Source organism: Erythrolamprus reginae, chromosome 7 (genome assembly GCF_031021105.1).
Source record: "Erythrolamprus reginae isolate rEryReg1 chromosome 7, rEryReg1.hap1, whole genome shotgun sequence".
Lineage (NCBI taxonomy): Eukaryota > Metazoa > Chordata > Lepidosauria > Squamata > Dipsadidae > Erythrolamprus > Erythrolamprus reginae.
Genome location: NC_091956.1, coordinates 67,060,440 through 67,083,120, shown reverse-complemented (window position 1 = coordinate 67,083,120; position 22,681 = coordinate 67,060,440). Strand labels below are relative to the sequence as shown.

Genomic DNA, 22,681 nt, shown 5'->3' with positions numbered 1-22,681 from the left:
CTGCTTTCAATACCATTGACCTTGCTATCTTTCTGCAATGACTAAGGGAGTTGAGAGTGGGAAGCACCGTGTTATGGTGGTTCTCCTCCTATATCTCTGGCTGGTTGCAGTAAATGTTGGTTAGAGGCCAGAGGTCAACCCCTGTACCCCTCTTTTGTGGAATGCCTCAGGGTACAGTCATCTCTCCTCTCCTATTTAATATCTACATGAAACCACTGGGTGAGATCATCTGACGACATAGGGTGAGGCATTAGCAATATGCTGATGACACTCAGTTATATATCTCCACCCCACGTCAGTTCAGTGAAGCAGTGGACATGATGTGCCAGTTCCTGGAGGCTGTGAGGGTCTGGATGGGGGTTAAATAGGTTCAGACTTAACCCTTACAAGACCAAGTGGCTGTGGGTATTGCCTCTGAAAGACAATATTGACTATATTGGTTCTGGGGAGAGAAAATTGCCCCCCTCAGAAGGTATTCACAATTTGGGTGACCTCCTAGACTCACAGCTGAGATTAGACCATCATTTGACAGCTGTAGTAGAGAGACCTTTACACAGGTTTCCCTAGTGCACCAATTGCGACCCTACTTGGATCAGGAGACACTTCTCACAGTCACTCCTGCCCTTGTAACATCATGATTAGATTATTGCAATGCGCTCTGCATGGGGCTACCCCTGAAGAGTTTTCAGAGACTACAGTTGGTCCAGAACACAGCTGTACGAGTTATTGTGGGTGCACCTAGGTACACCTACATTACACCAATCCTCCGCAAATTGCACTAACTCCCAATTGGTCTCCAGACACAATTCAAGGTGTTAGTCATTACCTTTAAAGCCCTACACGGCTTAGGGCCAGGCTATCTTTGAGACCGCCTTCTACCACATAGCTCCCAGCGACCAGTAAGGGCCCACAGAGTTTATCTTCTCCGGCATTATGGAAGATATTAGCAATGATATTACACCTGGCATGCTGGAATTTTAGATTTATCTAAACGATTGGAACTGGAAAAAAATACTGTATATGGAAAAAAATACTGTATATGACCAGTTAGGTCTCACAGAGTTGGCCTTCTCCGGGTCCCGTCGACTAAACAATGTCATTTGGCAGGACCCAGGGGAAGAGCCTTTTCTGTGGCGGCCCCGACCCTTTGGAACCAACTCCCCCCAGATATCAGAGTTGCCCCCACCCTCCTTGCCTTTCGTAAGCGCCTTAAAACCCACCTCTGTCGTCAGGCATGGGGGAATTGAGATTTTCCCTTCTCCCCAGGCTTATAAAATTTATGCATGGTATGTCTGTATGTATGATTGGTTTCTTAAATTGGGGCTTTTTACATTTTAATATTAGATTTGTTCATATTGTCTTTTTACTGTTGTTAGCCGCCCCGAGTCTACCAAGAGGGGCGGCATACAAATCTAATAAATAAATCAATACATAAATATTTCTGGGTTGTTAATGTTGGTAATATTTTAATAAAATTGAAATCAACTTTGCTATGTTTGTTTTTTCTTCCTCAGGAAAAACGGAGCACTTTAAAGATGCGTTTTTTGGAAATGCAGCCAGTGTCAAAGGATTGCCTCTAGCTTTTTATTCTGGAATGTATGCTTACTCTGGTTGGTAAGTTATACTGCTGATTTACTGAATGGCTTTTGATTAAGAACCTTCTTGCAAAATAAATTCTAACCCACAGAGACATTGCCTGAAGTTTTCCTTTAGTGCCTCTTTGAAGCTAAACATGAGGTGGAAAGAAAGCCTTTCCTAGTGAAACTTCATATGTGAACTCCAAAACAGGGAGTTTTAGAGACGGATCCAGAGTGATCTGCGGTTTCAGGGTGCACAAGAAAAGTTCCAGGAAACCTGTCGCTATATATGACAGTGTTTAATTTCTTTGATTTCTTTGATTCCATAGGAGTAACCAAGGGGAAAAAGTGCTGTCAGGATTTCAGTACAATAGCTAACTTTATACAGGTCTCATTTGGATTAATTTTGCTACTCATAAAGTGGCTTCTACCGTGTTTCCCCGAAAATAAGACACCGTCTTATATTCATTTTTGCTCCAAAAGTTGTGCTACGTCTTATTTCTCAAATAAGACAAATTAACAGGCAGAAAAGCTGACACCCCCAAAGAAAGTGTACTGTACGGTACACTGATTACAGTACGGTACCTGTCAGTATGGCACCCACACACACAAACGACGGCACTTATATGGTACAATAGTATACTCCCGCTATTGCAGCTTCCGGTCACCAGAGGAACTACAGTCTACGCACTGTAGTGGAGACTGTAATGGCGGTGAGACAGCAGCAGACTGTCTCTGCTGTACTGGACGGTACAAAGCGATGGAAGGGGCCAGCAGGGGATGCCACATTATTATGGTACCTCTATGAACAGCTTTGAATGGTAGAATAGAATAGAATAGAATAGAATTTTTATTGGCCAAGTGTGACTGGACACACAAGGAATTTGTCTTGGTGCATATGCTCTCAACGTACATAAAATAAAATATACATTTGTCAAGAATCATGTGGTACAACACTTAATGATTGTCATAGGGGTCAAATAAGCAATGAAGAAGCAATATTAATAAAAATCTTAGGATACGTATGGTACCGTATGTTTTTCCAGTGTACTGTATGTAAACATGACTATGCCTTATTTTCGGGGGGTGCCTTATATTAGCAAATTCTGCAAAACTTCTGACATGCCTTACTTTCGGGGTACGTCTTATTTTTGGGGAAACAGGGTATGGTTTAGGTTTATAGAATCCTATGAGAATCCTGCCACTAGTAAAATGTCTTTGTTTATTTATAAATCAAGTTATTTTGATTTAGGTAAGAAATCACATGTATCTTTCATTACCCTAACCAGGTAACATCATTAGTCAAGTAAGGAATGCTGTTTGCTGTCAGTTTATATTCTGCTGTTTTGCTTGTCTGTTTGAGGGTGTGGTGGTGAGGGTGGGCTGATGAGAGTGGAAATCCTTAAAAAATCTTAGGGATTTTTTGGTTGGGCTATTTATTAATGTCTCTAAGAATCCCTCAGATTCCTCCCCCTCCTCATACAGACAGGCAACACATCAGAATATAAACATATGTGTGCAAGAGAACAAGTAAAGTCAGAAAGCATCAAGCACTTTTTATTTCAACCCTGAGCTACAAATATTCTCCTTCATTGATAGCAGATTAGAGTTTAGTAATTCCCGATACTATTTCAAGATTACTTGCAGCTTTTGGTTCATGTGCTAGAATTATATTCGGTCTTTTGTTCAGGAGCTTAAGGTGCCACATAGAAAACTACCTCCTCCTTATTTTTCACCACGGAAAGAACCTTGTGAGATAGTTGGAACTACCTGCCTTGGTAAACCTACCCAAAGTCCCCAGTAGGCTTCCATTGCAAAAGTGGACTACAATCTAAGTCATATCAGGATCAGTCCAAAACACTAATTGCTATACAGTTTAGCTCTTTCAAAAACAGAGTTTTAGAAACTATGGATAGAACGAGTCTTCGGAGAGGGGCGGCATACAAATCTAATAAATAATAATACAGTGTTCCCTCGATTTTCGCGGGGATGCGTTACGAGACCTCCCACGAAAGTCGAATTTCCGCGAAGTAGAGATGCGGAAGTAAATACACTATTTTTGGCTATGAACAGTATCACAAGCCTTCCCTTAGCACTTTAAACCCCTAAATTGCAATTTCCCATTCCCTTAGCAACCATTTAGATTATTACTCACCCTATTTATTTATTAAAGTTTATTTTAAAAAATATTTATTAAAGGCAAACAAAAGTTTGGCCATGACATATGACGTCATCAGGCGGGAAAAACCTTGGTATAGGGAAAAAAACCCATGAAGTATTTTTTAATTAATATTTTTTTTAAAAAATGGTATAGAGTTTTCGCAAAGTTTGAACCTGCGAAAATTGAGGGAACACTGTAATAATAACAACTGCTAATCACTTTATTTTTATACTATGAGATAATATTTTGATGTAATATAAAACAATTCCAATTTTGAAGTTAGCCATATACCAAAAATTTGGTTGCTGCTCTTTTCCTAGTCCATATTTATTCCAAGCACATATTAAGACAAGCTATTCAAGTAATATATAAAATACAGTAATACCTCTAGATACGATGTAGTTATAAAAACGATGGCGTTAACATCATCTTTGTTTTTATAGGTTTTACCTCAATTTTGTTACTGAAGAAGTGGAAAATCCTGAAAGGCATGTACCCATCTCTTCTTAACTTTTAGCAAAATTCTTAAACTTTTAAAATATGTATTGCTGGTTAAAAAGTGGGAAAAGGTTAATATACAAACCCTATATTGTCTTTAAGATTATCTTTCATGATTGTCAGATTTTTTTTTATTTGCAGAGTCCAAATGTGTTATTGCTTCAAACTTTACTATTTTGATTTGACTGTAAGCAAGTAGATCTGTAATCTTCCTTTCAGTAATATGAGATCCTTTTAGTGCCAAAGCCCTAAGGGATAGTTAACATTCTTAATGAAGTTTTATAACAGATGTTATAGCTTGAATATAAGTCATCCAAGTTGTTTTGTAATTTCATCCGTCTAAGACCCAATTTAAATAAGGTAGGACCCTGTGGACAACATTCATGTAAACCGCTGATGCTTTAAATGGCATAATACAATTAAACCATTTATGCACAGACTTAATATCTTAAATTCTGAGGCGCCGCAGAGTCCCTGAGGGGAACGATGTCTTCAAAGGGACTCAGGGCAGCCCAGCCGCGTGGGGTCACTCACGAACGCGAATCCTAGAACGAAAACTTGGACACATTTCTCTCTGGGTGAAATGACACAGTATTGAGCTGTGTACGCCCTTTTATTGGGGGGAATATGCAAATGGGAATGATTATACGTATATGTCAAGTGATATACAAACATCCAATAACATAACTCTGAGATATGACACAGCTTCCGAGTCCTTCCTATCTACATATGGCACGTAACTAGTTTCTACTGAACAAATGTCTCTCATGGCAAATTTCCTGGGCACCTTTGTTGTTAATACGGCTATCTCCTGTTTACCACAAAGCAAGGTCTTTTATCGCAGCCTTCATCCTGTTTACCCCAGGGAATGTAAATTGCGTCTTTTGATCACACAGTTCTTTTCCTGTTGACACATTCTTGTTATTCGAGGAGAGCCACTGAATCGTTTTATGGCCAGTCACTTCCTAAACAGATTTTACCAGAAATGCAGACTCACTTAGTGACCTACGTGCAGTCCTGTTCCTGGCTAATGGAATCGGAGTGTATGGCATTGGACCAGAATACCTCCGGAACCGCCTGCTACCGCACGAATCCCAGCGGCCGATAAGGTCCCACAGAGTTGGCCTTCTCCGGGTCCCGTCGACTAAACAATGTCGTCTGGCGGGCCCCAGGGGAAGAGCCTTCTCTGTGGCGGCCCCGGCCCTCTGGAATCAACTCCCCCCGGAGATTAGAACTGCTCCCACCCTCCTTGTCTTCCGTAAACTACTTAAGATCCATCTATACCGCCAGGCATGGGGGATTTGAGACACCTTTCCCCCAGGCTTATTATAATTTATGTTTGGTATGTATGTGCTGTTTGTTTTTTTTAAATTGATAGGGTTTTTAGTTTTTTTTAAATATTAGATTTGTGCCTGTACAATATTGTTTTATCGCTTGTTGTGAGCCGCCCCGAGTCTTCGGAGAAGGGCGGCATACAAATCTAATAAATAATAATAATAATAATAATAATAATAATAATAATAATTATTATTATTATTATTATTATTATTATTATTATTATTATTATTATTATTATTATTATTATTATTATTATTATAAGGCATTTGTTGTTAGAAGTCCAGATATCAAATCCTATCCTAACATGCCATGGCAGCTACAAAATTCTATGAAGATGTTTTGCTAGACTTTTAGCATTGTTTGTAAATTTTCCACTGGATATATACAAATTTTTCAACAAGGACTCCCTTTTTATGACTCTATAATCCCTTAATTTGGGGTAAATTGGGGTTATAGTGAATATTGATATGCTTCTGTCCACCATGGATGTCTAAAGTTTAAATCTAATTGGCGAGCAATCTAAAGATTTTGGAATTGTGATAGAACTTTACTACCGGTGCAACATAGTAATGTTTTTATGTATTCTGGGACAGATATAAGTCTGCAAGTCTGATATAAAATATAAGAATGCAAGTCTGGCAACTCCTTTTTGCAACCCTGAATTTCAACACATTAGCTTGGTGGTTGAAAATTAGCAAAATGTTTCCATACAACTTTGATGGGATAACATGAATATTTAAGATCCCTAAATGTATTTTAACTACAGTTCAAAAGTCTAGCAAAATCCTTCTCCATTACCTCAAAATTGGAGAACAAATAGAAAAATATAATAATCCCACCCACATGCCAATTTTAAGTATTAGTTGATTCTTCAGAAATGTTAACTGTGTGCCTGATCCCATAAAGTTGGTCTTGTGATATAGGCTGAAATAGTTGAATGGAGATCTAAGAGCAATAGGAAATACTTTGTCAGGAAACCTTAAGATTTACAAAAGACTGGAAAATAATACACAGCATAGTTTTCAAAATTAAATGATAGAAAGTTCTAAAACTCTTCATTTTGCAAAATATTGGAAAAAAAAGCCTGAAACAAGGAGAAAGATGGAAAATTTTGTCAGTATGTTTAAGTGCAAACCATATAAACTAGCACTGAAATGGACCATAGAGGAAGTCTAGACACAGGGAAATTTGTCTTATTAGACACAGAAATGATAGCAGATTGCATTTTGCTTATTTTCTTTGGGAATGTTGTTGCCATCTGTTTATATAATTTTCAAGCTCATTTGAACTGGTTCCAAAGAATGTCTCAAACTTTGGTTATTCAGTCCTAAACAATAGATTGTTTGCATATTGTCCACTACTACCAGATTTTATTCATTCTGTCACAGGTGCATGGTGACTCAATACAGATATATAGATTTCTATATAGAAAGTGGGGAAGCCCCATCTTTCTCTATAATCCTTTTGTTTGGAAAAATGAGTACTTGCAAAAATGTGAGCAAAGGACTCAGAGAAAAGGAATCAGAAAAAAAGGACAGAGAAAAGGAAGGTGGTTAGGAACTGTTTTTTCTTGCCACCGAAAGAGAGGCCAAAATTAACACATAAAACTTGCAGCTAGTTTTATTTCATTTAAATAAAAAGAAAATTCCTTTGACAGTAAGATACAACAGTAGAATAGTTTACATACAGAATTTATGGTTGTTAGATATTTATTTATTGATTGATTGATTTAGATATTTGGTATCAGAAACTGCTTCTAAAGTTTATGGCTCCAAATGAAAAACATGCAAATAATTGAAAACAACAACACTTGAGGGCAATATTCTTTAACAGTCAGAATGACTGGAAACACAGATATTGCTATGCCAGGAGCTCTGTTAAAGAAATCTAGAGCGAAATTCTTTATTTACATATGAAATGGACCTTTCAGAAGTTTGCAAATGGTCTGTTTCTGCTTAGTAAATAAGTTTGTGACTGTTCTATCAATTTATCATTGTTTAAAAAGTTACACTGTGAAAGTAATGTATTATTGAGATGTATAGTATTTGTAAGCCTGCTCTTGGGTTGATAAATCATGTCTAGTGCCTGTAGAAATCCAAAGAATGAATTGCTTTGTTATAACCTTGAGGGGTCTCAGATTAGTCAGTTTGTCTATTAGACTTACTGCAGTGTACTGTACTTCTCACTTCATTTATTCCTTCTGTTCTTGAAAGCCGGGATGCTGCAGATTTGTTGCTAGGGTTTCATGTCATTAGTCATTTCAGAAAAGCAAAATATCAGACTGGCCTCCATAATCGTTTGCATTTTTTTAAAAAAAAGTTTTAAATAATCTGACTGTCATATTTAATTAATACAGTGATCCCTCGATTATTGCGAGGGTTCCGTTCCAAGACCCCTCGCGATAATCGATTTTTCGCGATGTAGGGTTGCGGAAGTAAAAACACCATCTGCGCGCATGCGCAGATGGTGGAGGGTCACAGTATACAGTGATCCCTTGATTTTCGCGATCTCGATCTTCGCAAAACGCTATATCGCGATTTTACAAAAAATAAATTAAAAATACGTGCACGGTTTTTTTGCTATACCACTTCCGCGTTTGGCTTCAGAAGTCAGCTGGGACAAGGCGCGGCTGTTTTAAAAGGTCGCAGCCGGCCTGGGGGGCTTCCTAGCACCCCCCCGAACCCCCAACCCGGGTTCGGGGGGGTGCTGGAAAGCCCCCCAGGCCGGCTGCGACCCAGCCTGGGGGGTCTTAGACCCCCCATGCGCGCAGATGGTGGAGGGTCGCAGCCGGCCTGGGGGGCTTTCCAACACCCCCCCGAACCCGGGTTGGGGGTTTGGGGGGGTGCTAGGAAGCCCCCCAGGCCGGCTGTGACCTTTTAAAACAGCCGCGCCGCGTCCCAGCTGACTTCTGAAGCCAAACGCGGAAGTGGTATAGCAAAAAAACCGCGCACGTATTTTTAATTTATTATTTTTTGTAAAGTCGCGATATAGCGTTTCGCGAAGATCGAGATCGCGAAAATCAAGGGATCACTGTATACTGTTTGCTTCCTATTCATATTAATTAATGCACGAAAGTCTTAATGTCTGAAAAATGAGAAATGGAATAATATATTTCCAGTTTTAAGAATATTGAAAAACATATTAATTTATATATTAATTAATTATATTGACTTAATTTATATATTAATAGTAAATTTGAATTCTTTCAAAAATTTTGAATGCCATATTCTAATGCATCTAGTTAAATCGCTAAACTCTCATGATGCTTTAAAGAGTAATCCGAATATACCTAATTTAATTCATTAATTATCAAATTGATATGGTTGTGCATCTCACACGAGGTGACTCTGGGTAAAATACAATAAATCAACAATGAAAACAATATAAAAACCAGCTAAATCAGTTAAGTAACTGTTCTGTCAGGCTCTCTAGTAGACTCCTCCCAAAAATTCACAGGTACAAATTTCAGACACACACACGTTTGAAAATTCAAAACAATGTTCTTTATAATGAAAATTCACTTAAGCCAAACCCTCTTTTGGTATAGCAAAGAGCAATCCTCTCCAAACAAACTGGTAATTTGTACAAGTCCCTTATCAGTTCTGTGATACTTAGCTTGCAGCTGTGAGGCAATTCACAATCCTTCTTTCACAAAGTGAAACACACTTTGCCCTGGTTTAGTTTCAAAGCAGGGAAAAATCAGCACACAAAAGGTCAAAGTTAGTAAAGCAGTCACGAAACACAACGATCAGATAATCCTCCACAATGGCCAAATCCACAGGCTGCTATTTATAGCAGCCTCATTAATCACCACAGCCCCACCCAACCACAGGTGGCCTCATTTTCTTTGATAATAATCTCTCAGTTGTTGTTGCCTATGCATCGCTCTCCGCATGCGTGGCTGTATCATTAACTCTTGTTCTGAATCCAAGGAGGAGCTAGATAATTGATCTCCTTCTGAGATGTCTGCCACACTCTCCTCCCCCCTGTCTTCTTGGTCAGAGGAACCTTCATCAGCAGATTCCACCAGGGGCAAAACAGGCCTTCAGCATGTGGATGTCTCCCCCACATCCACAGTCCTTGGGGCAGGAGCTGGGCCAGAGCTAACTACAACAAGTAACATGATTAAAAACAACATTGCATATTAAATTAAGAAATTGGACTTGCCTCTTGGGTCCCATCAGATGAAACACCTTAGCAGATGGCACCTGGTGCATGATTCTCCTGCCGAACCTGCTAAGATGGATAGGTTTAATTTGGGAGAGGTGGTCCCTCTGAAAATTCATATCGTAAGGCTTTGAAAACCAAAAAAAAAGCACAGAAACAAACTGATAACCAATGCGGCTTAGCAGCAGAGGTGGGGTGGGGGTCATTCTAGATGTGGATATAACTGCCAGTGCTGGTACATTTTGCACCAACTGAACCCCTGATGCACAAAAATATGGCTGGTGGTGTTGAAAGCTGACAGGATGTCATGGCAAGCCAGAATGGATGTGTTTACCTTATCCCACTTCTGCCAGAGATCATCCAAAAGTGTGACCAATGCTTTTAAGTACCAAGTGTTGGTTATGACCTATAAAGCCCTTCATGGCATTGGACCAGAATATCTCCGAGACCGCCTTCTGCTGCACGAATCCCAGCGACTGATTAGGTCCCACAGAGTGGGCCTTCTCCAGGTCCCGTCAACTAAACAATGTCGTTTGGCGGGCCCCAGGGGAAGAGCCTTCTCTGTGGCGGCCCCGACTCTCTGGAACCAGCTCCCTCCGGAGATTAGAACTGCCCCCACCCTCCTTGCCTTTCGTAAACTCCTCAAAACCCACCTTTGTCGTCAGACATGGGGAAACTTAAATATCTCCCCCGGGCCTATACAATTTATGTATGGTATGTTTGTACGTATGTCTGCTTAATAATGGGGTTTTTAAAATATTTAAAATTGTAAATTATTAGATTTGTTAAGAACTGTTTTATTGTGTTGTGAGCTGCCCTGAGTCTATGGAGAGGGGCGGTATACAAATCTAATAAATAAATAAATGAATGAATGAATGAATGAATGAATGAATGAATAAATAAATTTTAAAAAAAAAAAATTCCAGTCCTGAATCTTGATAGAAAGGGGTATAGATCAGGGGTCCCCAAACGCAGGCCAAAGCCAATACTTGAGAATATGGAAGTGTCAGATGAGTGCATGTGCATTGCCACTTGCATGGGCAGCAGGAAGCATTCAAACTCCATTTGCACAAGCAGTACGTGCGCCTTTCCACCATTTGTGCAAATGGAGCTGCAGGGCATGCGTGCTTGCCCGCTGCTTACATGGAACATCCCCCCCTGGCCGGTCCACAAAGGTTGGGGAATATGCTTCCTCCACGGTCTTCTGAAACTGCAGTGTGTCCACATTTTCTATCATCTTCCTTTAAAAAGTGAAATTGGACATGGTACAAAAACTGTCAGGCATGGTGGTATCCAGTGATGGCTTATTTATTTATTGGATTTGTATGCCACCCCGCTCCGTGGACTTGGGGCGGCTAACAACAGTGATAAAAACAGCATGTAAAAATCCAATACTAAAACAGCTAAAAACCCTTGTTATAAAACCAATCATACATATAAACATACCATGCATAAATTGTAGAAGCCTAGGGGGAAAGAATATTTCAGTTCCCCCTTGCCTGACGGCAGAGGTGGGTTTTGAGGAGCTTACAAAAGGCAAGGAAGGTGGGGGCTATTCTAATCTCTGGGGGGAGTTGGTTCCAGTGGGCCGGGGCTGCCACAGAGAAGGCTCTTCCCCTGGGTCCCGCCAAACAACATTGTTTTGTTGACGGGACCCGGAGAAGGCCCACTCTGTGGGACCTAACTGGTCGCTGGGATTCGTGCAGCAGAAGGCGATCCCGGAGATAATCTGGCCCGGTGCCATGAAGGGCTTTATAGGTCATAACAATACTTTGAATTGTGACCTGATCGGCAACCAATGCATACTGCTGAGTGTTGGTGTGACATGGGCATATTTAGGGAAGCCCATGATTGCTCTCGCAGCTGCATTCTGCACGATCTGAAGTTTCCGAACACTTTTCAAAGGTAGCCCCATGTAGAGAGCATTACAGTAGTCGAGCCTCGAGGTGATGAGGGCGTGAGTGACTGTGAGCAGTGACTCCCGATCCAGATAGGGCCGCAACTGGTGCACCAGGCGAACCTGGGCAAACGCCCCCCTTACCACAGCTGAACGATGTTTCTCTAATCTGAGCTGTGGATCGAGGAGGACCCCCAAGTTGCGGACCCTCTCTGAGGGGGTTAGTAATTCCCCCCTCCAGGGTAATGGATGGACAGGTGGAGTTGTCCTTGGGAGGCAAAACCCACAGCCACTCTGTCTTATCAGGGTTGAGTTTGAGTCTGTTGACACCCATCCAGAGTGGGTGAACCAACACCTCCCAAAGATGTAATGGGATAAACTCCTCTCTCAAGGATTTAACATTGCTAGAACCAACCCATATTTCACCCCTTAGCCCAAGCCTTAGCCAACTTGGTGCATGGGCCTAAAGAACAAGTGCTCAAACTCACAATAATGTCCACTTCCCCAGGATCTACAAGTTAAAGCCATTCCTCCAGATAATAGGACCAGAGTGTCCCATGCATCTCAATAGCAGCTGGGCCATGTAGGCATGAAATTTGGAATGAAATTCAGCAACTTTGTTTAATAGATGTTCTGAAATTACAAATCTTCTGTGCCCAAAAGGGCATGGATCACTTGGAACTAGGTCATTAGTGGGAGCCCATGGATGTAATAAGAACAAAAAAAAGTATTGATGCTTTGGTTCTAACTTGAAATATATTTGTACTTACAAAATAGAAAGTGTTGGGGATTCAGTGCTTCCTGTAACAACATTTACTTTGCAGTATAAATTATAAAAATTGGCCTTGAGAAAGTTGGTTCACTTTCATGATTGTTATTTTTTAATCTGTTTGTTTTGGAATATGAATTGTGCGACTAGCTTCTTTGGAAAGTAATGCCTGCTGTGAACAGGCATTCCTTCACAGAGATAGAGTGTCAACCTTGCTTATGACAAGATAAAATGGTTTGCTTTTGGCAACATCATGAAGAGAAATAAGCGATGTTTTTAATAGTCCCAATAAGGTTTTTGAAAAAATGGGACTATGAGGATGAAAAGATTTCTGATGGCAAAATATACAGTACTAACAGTATTGTAAATAAATTCTGCTTAAAAATGTATCGCTTTAATATATGATTAGTCAAGACAATGCTTAACACAGAGATTTGTACACACACCCAAACACACAACCGTCTGAACTGATATATATTTTGTTTTTAATAATTAAATTTTTGAGGTTTCTATTAAGTAAGTGTACAAGAAAACTTTTGCTTTTTCGTCATTGTCCATGACCATTCATTAACGCTAATTGCTTGGAGAAATAAACACTTCTTCAACTTAAAAGATAGTTAACCTATTTAACTATACTCGAAATAGAATACCCTACGAGACTAGACTTTCAATCCTGGGCCTAGAAAGTTTAAAACTAAGACGCCTTAAACAAGATCTAAGTATTGCCCACAAGATCATATGCTGCAACGTCCTGCCTGTCGGCAACTACTTCAGCTTCAACTACAACAACACAAGAGCACACAACAGATTTAAACTTAATATTAACTGCTCCAAACTTGACTGTAAAAAATATGACTTCAGTAACTGAGTTGTCGAAGCGTGGAACTCATTACCGGACTCCACAGTGTCATCCCCAAACCCCCAACACTTTACCCTTAGATTATCTAAGGTTGACCTATACAGATTCCTAAGAGGTCAGTAAGGGGCGAGTACAAGTGCACTAGAGTGCCTTCCGTCCCCTGTCCTATTGCTCTCCTATATCTCCTATACCTTTCTTCTATTCCTATATCTCTTCTTCTATTCTTTCATTGATATGTTCTATTACTATATCTTCTTTTCTATTATTTCTTAAATATATTTTACTATGAGTATCTCCTCTATAACCTTCATCGTGCATTTTACTATGTGTATATAGATATATACCCACTAAAACCCTCATTGTGTATTGGACAAAATAAATAAATAAATAAATAAATAAATAAATAAATAAATAAATATTTTTTAAAATTATAAAATCCAGAAAAACAGCAACAAAACTAACATACAAACACCCAAAATGAGTAGGAAAAAGAAACCAACAAAGATATATAATATAAACTCATTCAGCCCAGATTTTTAACACTCCTTTCAACTTTGATCACACACATCTACTTAAGAAGAGGGATTATTTATTATTTTCAAACACATAATTGTTATACTAAAAGGTCAAGTCCTATGCTAGCCATTAATTACTGGTATAAGTTTTCAGAGCTGGTACCTGAGGAGCCAGTGTTAAGCTTCAGGGTATAATGACTATGATCTAGAAAACACATTGCAGCAGAGGCGGAATAACAATCCGGACACAGAGCTGGATTTAAAACTGGGTCATTTTTATTAATTGAATTAAAATTAATTTAATTCAACTTAACATGGACCCACAGAGGTCAACTGAAATACTTCCGGGGCCCTCACCTGGATCCCAGCCATGCCATGCATGTGGGAGGTCTCACCGTCCAATCCCTGAAAGGGGATTGAAATGGGCAAGACCCAGAGGCAGGTTCTCCCCAATTGCTCAGGCTGATTTAAAAGGCACCATGAGCCCTTGGAGAGAGTCTGCTAATCATCCCCAAAGATGCCCAACGGAGAACACGCTAAACACCTCCCAATTTCCGCCCCTAACCTGCCAACCCAATGACCAGAGGTAAACCAATTAGAACTAATCGGGGAGCGAAGCACCCCCTAACCATCCGTCCCGCACTGCAGTGTGGAATAGGCAAAAAAACGGTTGCAGAAAATACTGAGACCGCCAAAAATTCCTATTTGGCCCCTAAGGGCGACCCTTGTAGCACACTGAAAGATAGGGAGGGCAGGCGGGTGTACGCCTGCTCGTTGTCCGGGGCGAAAAGGAGGCCCCGAGCCTGCACAGCCCTTTATATAGGGCTGGCAGGCTCCGCCCCGGCAACGTCATCGGCAAGTGCCAATGACAAAGCATGGCCGGGATTTCACGAAATCTCGCGAGATTCTGGCTATTCAAAATGACGGCTGAGGTCAAGGGTCGCGTTTCCCTAGCCCTGCCGCAAATCCTGGCTGGCGTTAAGTCGCCGGCTGGGCATTTCCTGGTATTTTGCCAGTAACTGTGGCTGCCATTTATAGAGGCAGTTTGAAAATATGAGCCACAGTTTCTGGTGAAACATCAGGAAATGTGCTATCCAAACCATATTCACTAAACCCTGAAACACAATGCACTGTACATCAATTGTTGTAAAATATAGTTTTACTATATTTTTTTCATTTTATTCCTTAGCAAGATAGAAGTGTCCTACATTAAGAAACACTTTGACTATGTTAGATTTTCTTTTTGTACTATTCAGCTTCATTTAAAAAAAATGCATTAAGCCACTTTACAAACTGGTAAGTGTAAGTAGTGCAGATATAATAGGCTTTTATTGTGATTTTTTTTAACCTTGGTGTAATCAACAGTGGCATATCTTAATCCTAGAAGTTGTTGTTGTTGTTGTTGTTGTTGTTGTTATTATTATTATTATTATTATTATTATTATTATTATTATTAATTAGATTTGTATGCCGCCCCTCTCCGTAGACTCGGGGCGGCTCACAACACAATAAAACAGTTCATAACAAATCTAATAATTTACAATTTAAAATATTTAAAAAACCCCATTATTAAGCAGACATACATACAAAAATACCATACATAAATTGTATAGGCCCTGGGGAGATATTTCAATTCCCCCATGCCTGACGACAAAGGTGGGTTTTGAAGAGTTTACGAAAGGCAAGGAGGGTAGGGGCAGTTCTAATCTCTGGGGGGAGCTGGTTCCAGAGAGTCGTGGCTGCCACAGAGAAGGCTCTTCCCCTGGGGCCCGCCAACCGACATTGTTTAGTTGACGGGACCCGGAGAAGGCCCACTCTGTGGGACCTAATCGGTCGCTGGGATTTGTGCAGCAGAAGGCGGTCTCAGAGTTATTCTGGTCCGATACCATGAAGGGCTTTATAGGTCATAACAAACACTTTGAATTGTGACCGGAAACTGATCGGCAACCAATGCAGACTGCGGAGTGTTGGTGTAACATGGGCATATTTGGGAAAGCCCATGATTGCTCTTGCAGCTGCATTCTGTACGATCTGAAGTTTCCGAACACTTTTCAAAGGTAGCCCCATGTAGAGAGCGTTACAGTAGTCGAACATCGAGGTGATGAGGGCATGAGTGACTGTGAGCAGTGACTCCCGGTCCAAATAGGGCCGCAACTGGTGCACCAGGCGAACCTGGGCAAACGCCCCCCTCTAAAGCTCTCATGTTCATGTAAATGTAAAAGGTGCCTATTTACCTCATCATCACTTTGAAAGGCGTGGCTTTCACTTCTATTCTGTATAAAGTATAATTTTGAAATAATGAGTTTAAATTCCATGTGACTAGACTTTCCTTTTAATGATACAGATGGACAGGGGGAGCACAACCTTCAACCATATTTTTTGCATTCATTTCTTACGAGTTTGACATTCATCAATATCTTGCAGTTTGACATTCACCACAGTACATCCTGCCAATATTAAACATCTTAGTTTATGTATTATAATTTAATAAAAATTACTTTAGCCTAAAAGAGAGTAGATGGCATAGTATCATTTTCATGCTAGAATGGAAATTTAATTGAAAAGTTAGTATACAAAATGATTCTGGTGATATGAAATACAAAAGTGTAGCTCCAAATTAAGCTGTCTTTTATTTCCAGTAAAATAATTATTTTCTAATTTCAGTATAATATATGTGTGACTAAATATCAGGGATTTTTTTTTTCAAATTTCATCATTAGTTTCTTCATGTACCTACATTATTTTACATAAATTTTCCTTGTCCCATTTAATAGTCAAAACAGATTATAATAATCTATATTAATTAACTGCTTCAGTATTACTTTTAGAATAGTATCATCTATGATATTATTCCATCTGTAGGCTAGCATCTGAGTTTTAATCTTTTAGAGTTTGAGATAATCATTTTAAATCTGACTACAATATTATTTTCAGAACTATATTTTTTTGCATCATTTAACATAACATTTAGAATAGGCATTATTCTATTTGCGGCGCAGGCGGAGTAACAGTCAGACACAAGGTATGGGTATAATGGGGTCACTTTTATTAAACCAAACTCAAATTAACTATTTAATCAATTAAAACCACGTGACCTGCAAGGGTGCATAAATCAAATGGGGGCGGAGTTAACTTTTCAAACAACCTCAACTGAGCAACTCTCGGGCGAAAGCTCCTTGCCTGGGTGCAGGGTCATGGTAAAATTACACCTGTCCCCTGCCCCATTACCACACCCCCATGGCGTATGGGATGGCTCGCTACTGGTCTCTGGTAAGCCCCAGCCAGCGAGCCATAGGAGCGACCCCCTCCCCAAACCCAAGCCGGTCGAGCCCTGTTATCCGAGAAGGAGATCGCCCCTCACCTCACTAGAGGTGCCCCTAAAGGAGATCACACAGTTGCTGCTTACACCCATTTCCGCCCCCTATCGGCCTTCCCCCCCCCGGTGACCTTGGGGGGGCACTAGTTGGTGAGTCCACCCCCTAACCACACTCCCACGCACAGAGTGGAGTAGGCGAAAAAACAATCACAGCTGGGCCAATTTACTGTGACTGAAAAAAATTCCTACTCGGCCCCCTAAGGGCGACCCATCATATGCACCCTGTAACAGAGGGAGGGTGGGCGGGTGTCCCACAACGATCGGGCGAGAGGAAACTGCGCCATGAGGCAGCCCCTTTTATAGGGCTGCCTCCCTCCCGCCCTGGCCAATCGGTGCCCAGCACACCCAATCTTCATCACTGCGGCCCCCTGATGACGTGGGGGCCACAGGCTCCGCCCAACAATGGCGGCCTCCTTCCCCGGCCAATGCCGCAACGACCGCCGGCCGGTAAGTCGGCAGCGGGCATTCTTATTTCATAGAAACATAGAAGACTGACGGCAGAAAAAGACCTCATGATCCATCTAGTCTGCCCTTATACTATTTTCTGTATTTTATCTTAGAAAATAGTATAAGGGCAGACTAGATGGATCATGAGGTCTATCATTTCAAACATAGATCTGTTTAGGATTAATTGCATCTTTTTTTTAGTAAAAGTAAAGCATGGTATAATGTTTAGCTCATTATTCCTTCACGTAATTAGTAATCAGCAGTATATAATTTGTGGGATAGGCATAAGTATGATACAGACAGATTTATTTGTATTAAGGAATTGTTCTTTAAAAGGAATAAGCAGGTGGTTCTAAGGATGATTCTGTCAATTAAAAAACAGGGGAACACAACAAATGTTACAGGGTCAGAAAAGCTACCTGGGTATGAAGAAGACATTGGGCAATAAACAGGAAAGAAATTCCGTAGATATTATCTTTATTTTCTCCGGAGAAGCAAAAGATAAGAGGAAGCAGGAAATGTCAGATAAAATGTCAGAGTTGTATAACTTTGAGGCAACAGGAGCTAATCATTAGTGCTAGCCTTACTATTTAAGCCTTACTATTTAAGGAGCTAATCATTAGGCTAGCCTTACTATTTATTTCAGGCAACAAATCTGAAACTGGCTGTTAAGTGCTAGAGGGCAAATTGAGAACTACGCAACCTATGGTGCTCCTTATGTCAGTATACATTCTTAGATGATACAACGTTATAGTTGTACAGTACATCACTGTTGTAGTTGACATCATACTACTGTCAAAAACAGATTCAGACGCAACACCAGAAGGAAACACAACCTTATTCCTCCCTGCAGGTGACAAAATACCTTGAGGCACAAGTTAGCCACAAATTTCAGAGAGACTACCACTCTGTGTAAACCACAGGATATGTAACACAGCACAGCAATTCAGTGTTGCAATGTTTGTATGCAACTGCTCTGAAAACAATCATTGCACTTGTTTAGAGTTTGCTATTGCTATTTGCTTGACATTGTTTTGGACATGGCTAGCTATGCTGCAGATTTTCAGGATTAGTGATTTTTGAGACAGAAACATAGACTACAAATGAGATTCTAAAATTAATCCAACCATTATGATTAAGCTATAAAAGTATAAACCTCATGTGATTTGGGAAAGTAATTTTTCACAACTCCGACAATGGGACCTGTTATTTAGGACTGTGATATGGTAAACTCAGAGATAGTCGAGCATAGAAACATAGAAGACTGACGGCGGAAAAAGACCTCATGATCCATCTAGTCTGCCCTTATACTATCTTCTGTATTTTATCTTAGGATGGATATATGTTTATCCCAGGCATGTTTAAATTCAGTTACTGTGGATTTATCTACCACGTCTGCTGGAAGTTTGTTCCAAGGATCTACTACTCTTTCAGTGAAATAATATTTTCTCATGTTGCTTTTGATCTTTCCCCCAACTAACTTCAGATTGTGTCCCCTTGTTCTTGTGTTCACTTTCCTATTAAAAACACTTCCCTCCTGGATCTTATTTAACCCTTTAACATATTTAAATGTTTCGATCATGTCCCCCCTTTTCCTTCTGTCCTCCAGACTATACAGATTGAGTTCATTAAGTCTTTCCTGATACGTTTTATGCTTAATATCTTCTACCATTCTTGTAGCCCGTCTTTGGACCCGTTCAATTTTGTCAATATCTTTTTGTAGGTGAGGTCTCCAGAACTGAACACAGTACTCCAAATGTGGTCTCACCAGCACTCTATATAGCGGGATCATAATTTCCCTCTTCCTGCTTGTTATACCTCTAGCTATGCAGCCAAGCATCCTACTTGCTTTCTCTACCGCTTGACTGCACTGTTCACCCATTTTGCGACTGTCAGAAATCACTACCCCTAAATCCTTTTCTTCTGAAGTTTTTGCTAACACAGAACTGCCAATACAATACTCAGATTGAGGATTCCTTTTCCCCAAGAGCAATGTCATGTCTATAACCTGTTATATGTGTTCTAGTTAGGGATTTTCAAGAGCTGGACTAAATTACTTGAAATATCTCTTCCTGCCTTAGCACAGTGCAAGATGTGCAGTTATACCTGCGCATGATGGCAGTTTGCACCTAGAGTGCAGGAAGATGTGGCACAAATTAGAGTTAGTGGTAGATAGTGTAAACCAAGATAGGCAGAACAACTAATATTACAGTATAAGGAATTGGCATGAAAAAGGCACTTGTGTGTTTATTTAGTTCATTTAACTAGAAATGTACTGTATGTTAAAGTGTTTCTATTTGGAGAATCTCCTGTTTGTCAAAAGGAGATTTGGTTTGATATCTATCCAAGTCATATCAGATTCCTACAGAATAATTGACATTGTCTCATGCAGGTCAGCTATTGATGATCTAATAACAGATTTCATAATCCCTTTATGTTGGATGTAGTCTGTTAGCAGTGTCTCCTATGATATGGGTACCAGGTCAGTTATAACTGGGCCGTAGTTAGATATAAACTGCATATGGGTTAGAAGATGGATGTACTCAAATAGAAAAATTACTGTCAAATCTGAAATTGACATGCGTGTAGCCATTTTACTTAGCTTTATATTATATTCATTTATTCCTTTTCTTTCTCTTTACTTACATAAGGGGTTGGTTTTGGTCTCGCCACATTCTTAACGTGGGAGGAGAGAATAGAAAGGGAGGTTTGTTTTGGCTAGGTGATTTTCTTTCCCATGGGAAAAGAGGCTGTTCTTGCTGTGAGTTGGAAGTAGAGTGTGAAGACACCAGGCAATGTTGATTCTGCTGTAATTGGCGAATGTGACTTTTGTGGGATGTTTCTAATTTACAGTATTTTGTGGTGTAACTCCAGTTTGTGTCAGATCCAGAATTACAAAAGACTTTGCAAATTGAATATCTACGTAAATAAAAAAAGAATTTGTTGCACTTTGCTCATTTCTTTTTAAATGGGTTTCACCATTTCAAAATCTGACAATTACCTTCGGACTGTTCTTTTACTGTTTCGTTGTTTGTATTACTGTTCACCTACTAAGAAATGTTGCCATTATGGTTTAGCAACCATATGCTAATAAAAAAGGAAATATGCATGAAATGCTACATGAAACTTGTTGAGGAGGTGGAATTGCAATCTTCTATTAAAAAAATCACTGAACTTCAAAAGGTGCAAGTTAAACACGAACTTGATCTTCCAGAAACCATCATCTGTGAACTGTGAACTGACCTTAATACCACACTTTCCTACTATGTTATAGAGCCCCTGATTATGATATCACACATGCAAACAAGCTAACCTCACTGCTAATGTGGGCAGCTTCCTATCCACATCCTATGAAAAAGGTGGAGAAAATTCTATCTAAGTTTGCAATTATCATTCTGCAAAACTCAAATCAGTGATGGACGACCAAAATTTTTACTACCACACTGTGGGTGTGGCTTATGCAGGACGCCTTGCATTTTCTTTCAACATCTTTCAGTGCAAATTGGGTGCTCTGTGATGGAGCTCCATTTTCACTACCCCACTGCGCCCCCCCCCCTTCGTCTGGGCAGTAGCCCACCCCTGACTCAGTCTGAACCGAGCATTATGTTGAATTACAATCATGTATTTATTTTAGCTGTTAGGTTAGTAGTAAATAAAATATTTTTGTGCTTAATAAAATAGTATATGTGTTTGGAAAAATAGCAATTATTCACAACTAATACAATATTAATGCATACAAATAATAGCAAATATAAAAACAAAGTATTTTCTCAGACACTTGTATTTTATTTGGGAAAAAAACCCCTCATTATTTTAAAAATATTAAATGTTCAGTTAGATTCACTGTCAAAAAATCCCAGTGACCGATAAGGTCCCACAGAGTTGGCCTTCTCTGGGTCCCGTCGACTAAACAATGTCATTTGGTGGGCCCCAGGGGAAGAGCCTTCTCTGTGGCGGTCCCGGCCCTCTGGAACCAACTCCCCCCCGGAGATTGATTATTTATTTATTTATTTATTTATTTATTTATTTATTTATTCATTCATTCATTCATTCATTCATTCATTCATTCATTCATTCATTTATTGGATTTGTATGCCGCCCCTCTCCGCAGACTAGGGGCGGCTAACAACAGCAATAAAACATTATATAAAAAATCCAATACTAAGAACTGTCCTCACCCTCCCTGTCTTTTGTAAACTACTCATGACTCATTTATACCGCCAGGCATGGGGGAGTTAAGATAGCTCTTCCCCCTAGGCCATTACAAGTTATGCATGGTATGTTTGTGTGTATGTTTGGTTTTATAATAGGGGTTTGTAGTTGTTTTTATTATTGGATTGTACATGTTGTGTTTATTATTGTTGTTAGCCCCCCCAAGTCTATGGAGAGGGGCGGCATACAAATCCAATAAATTATTATTATTATTATTATTGATGATCAACTGTAAGAATGGTTGGATGCATATGGTGTAGCAGCTGTAAGGAGGGATCTCTCCCTCCTGTGGTTGCTTTTTCTTTCGATTCCTGAGATCTTTCTGAGCATAGATCGTCTGGAGGACAACGTGGGCAAGGAGGGACAATCCAGGTATTTGATTGGCAAAGGCGTTTTACAATCGGTGTGAAGGACACCCTCTCTATCAGGGATCAAAAGCACCCGTTACAGCTGTCACCAGTATGGCGGGCCTGAAACCTCAACGGGCCATAACAGAAGGAAGCAAGTGAGACACGCAGATCTTTTCCGTAATTCAGTAAGTTTATACTGTATACTGTGGACAGCTCCATTAGGAGATCTAGAAAAAAGAGACTCACAAATTTATAAAGGCGGCGATGGTGAGCGGGAGAGGAAAGGACTGACATTTTACCGTAATGAAGACTTTGATTCCTTTGGGAGAAGTGTGCAGATTTCTAAGTGGAGCTGATAGTTTTCCCTAAGAGGCGTCTCAATTTTCTGTATTGGATTCAATATAGACTATACATATCTTGACTTGAGCTGTTTGAATTGTCTGAAAGGACTCCTCAGATCAGGGCTATCTTTTTTCCAATCTCATAAGAGTCTGGCGGTTTGACAATCAGCTGAT

General features: G+C 40.0%; 1 protein-coding gene across 1 annotated transcript in view; it reads left to right on the top strand.

Annotated features, from left to right (window-relative positions):
* Window positions 1-22,681, top strand: part of SLC7A11 (solute carrier family 7 member 11) — a 76,731-nt gene that overhangs the window by 15,302 nt on the left and 38,748 nt on the right. The window contains exons 5-6 of the mRNA XM_070756636.1: window positions 1,515-1,614; window positions 4,182-4,226. Of these exons, the coding sequence (XP_070612737.1) occupies window positions 1,515-1,614; window positions 4,182-4,226 (145 nt within the window). The remainder of the gene's footprint in view (window positions 1-1,514; window positions 1,615-4,181; window positions 4,227-22,681) is intronic.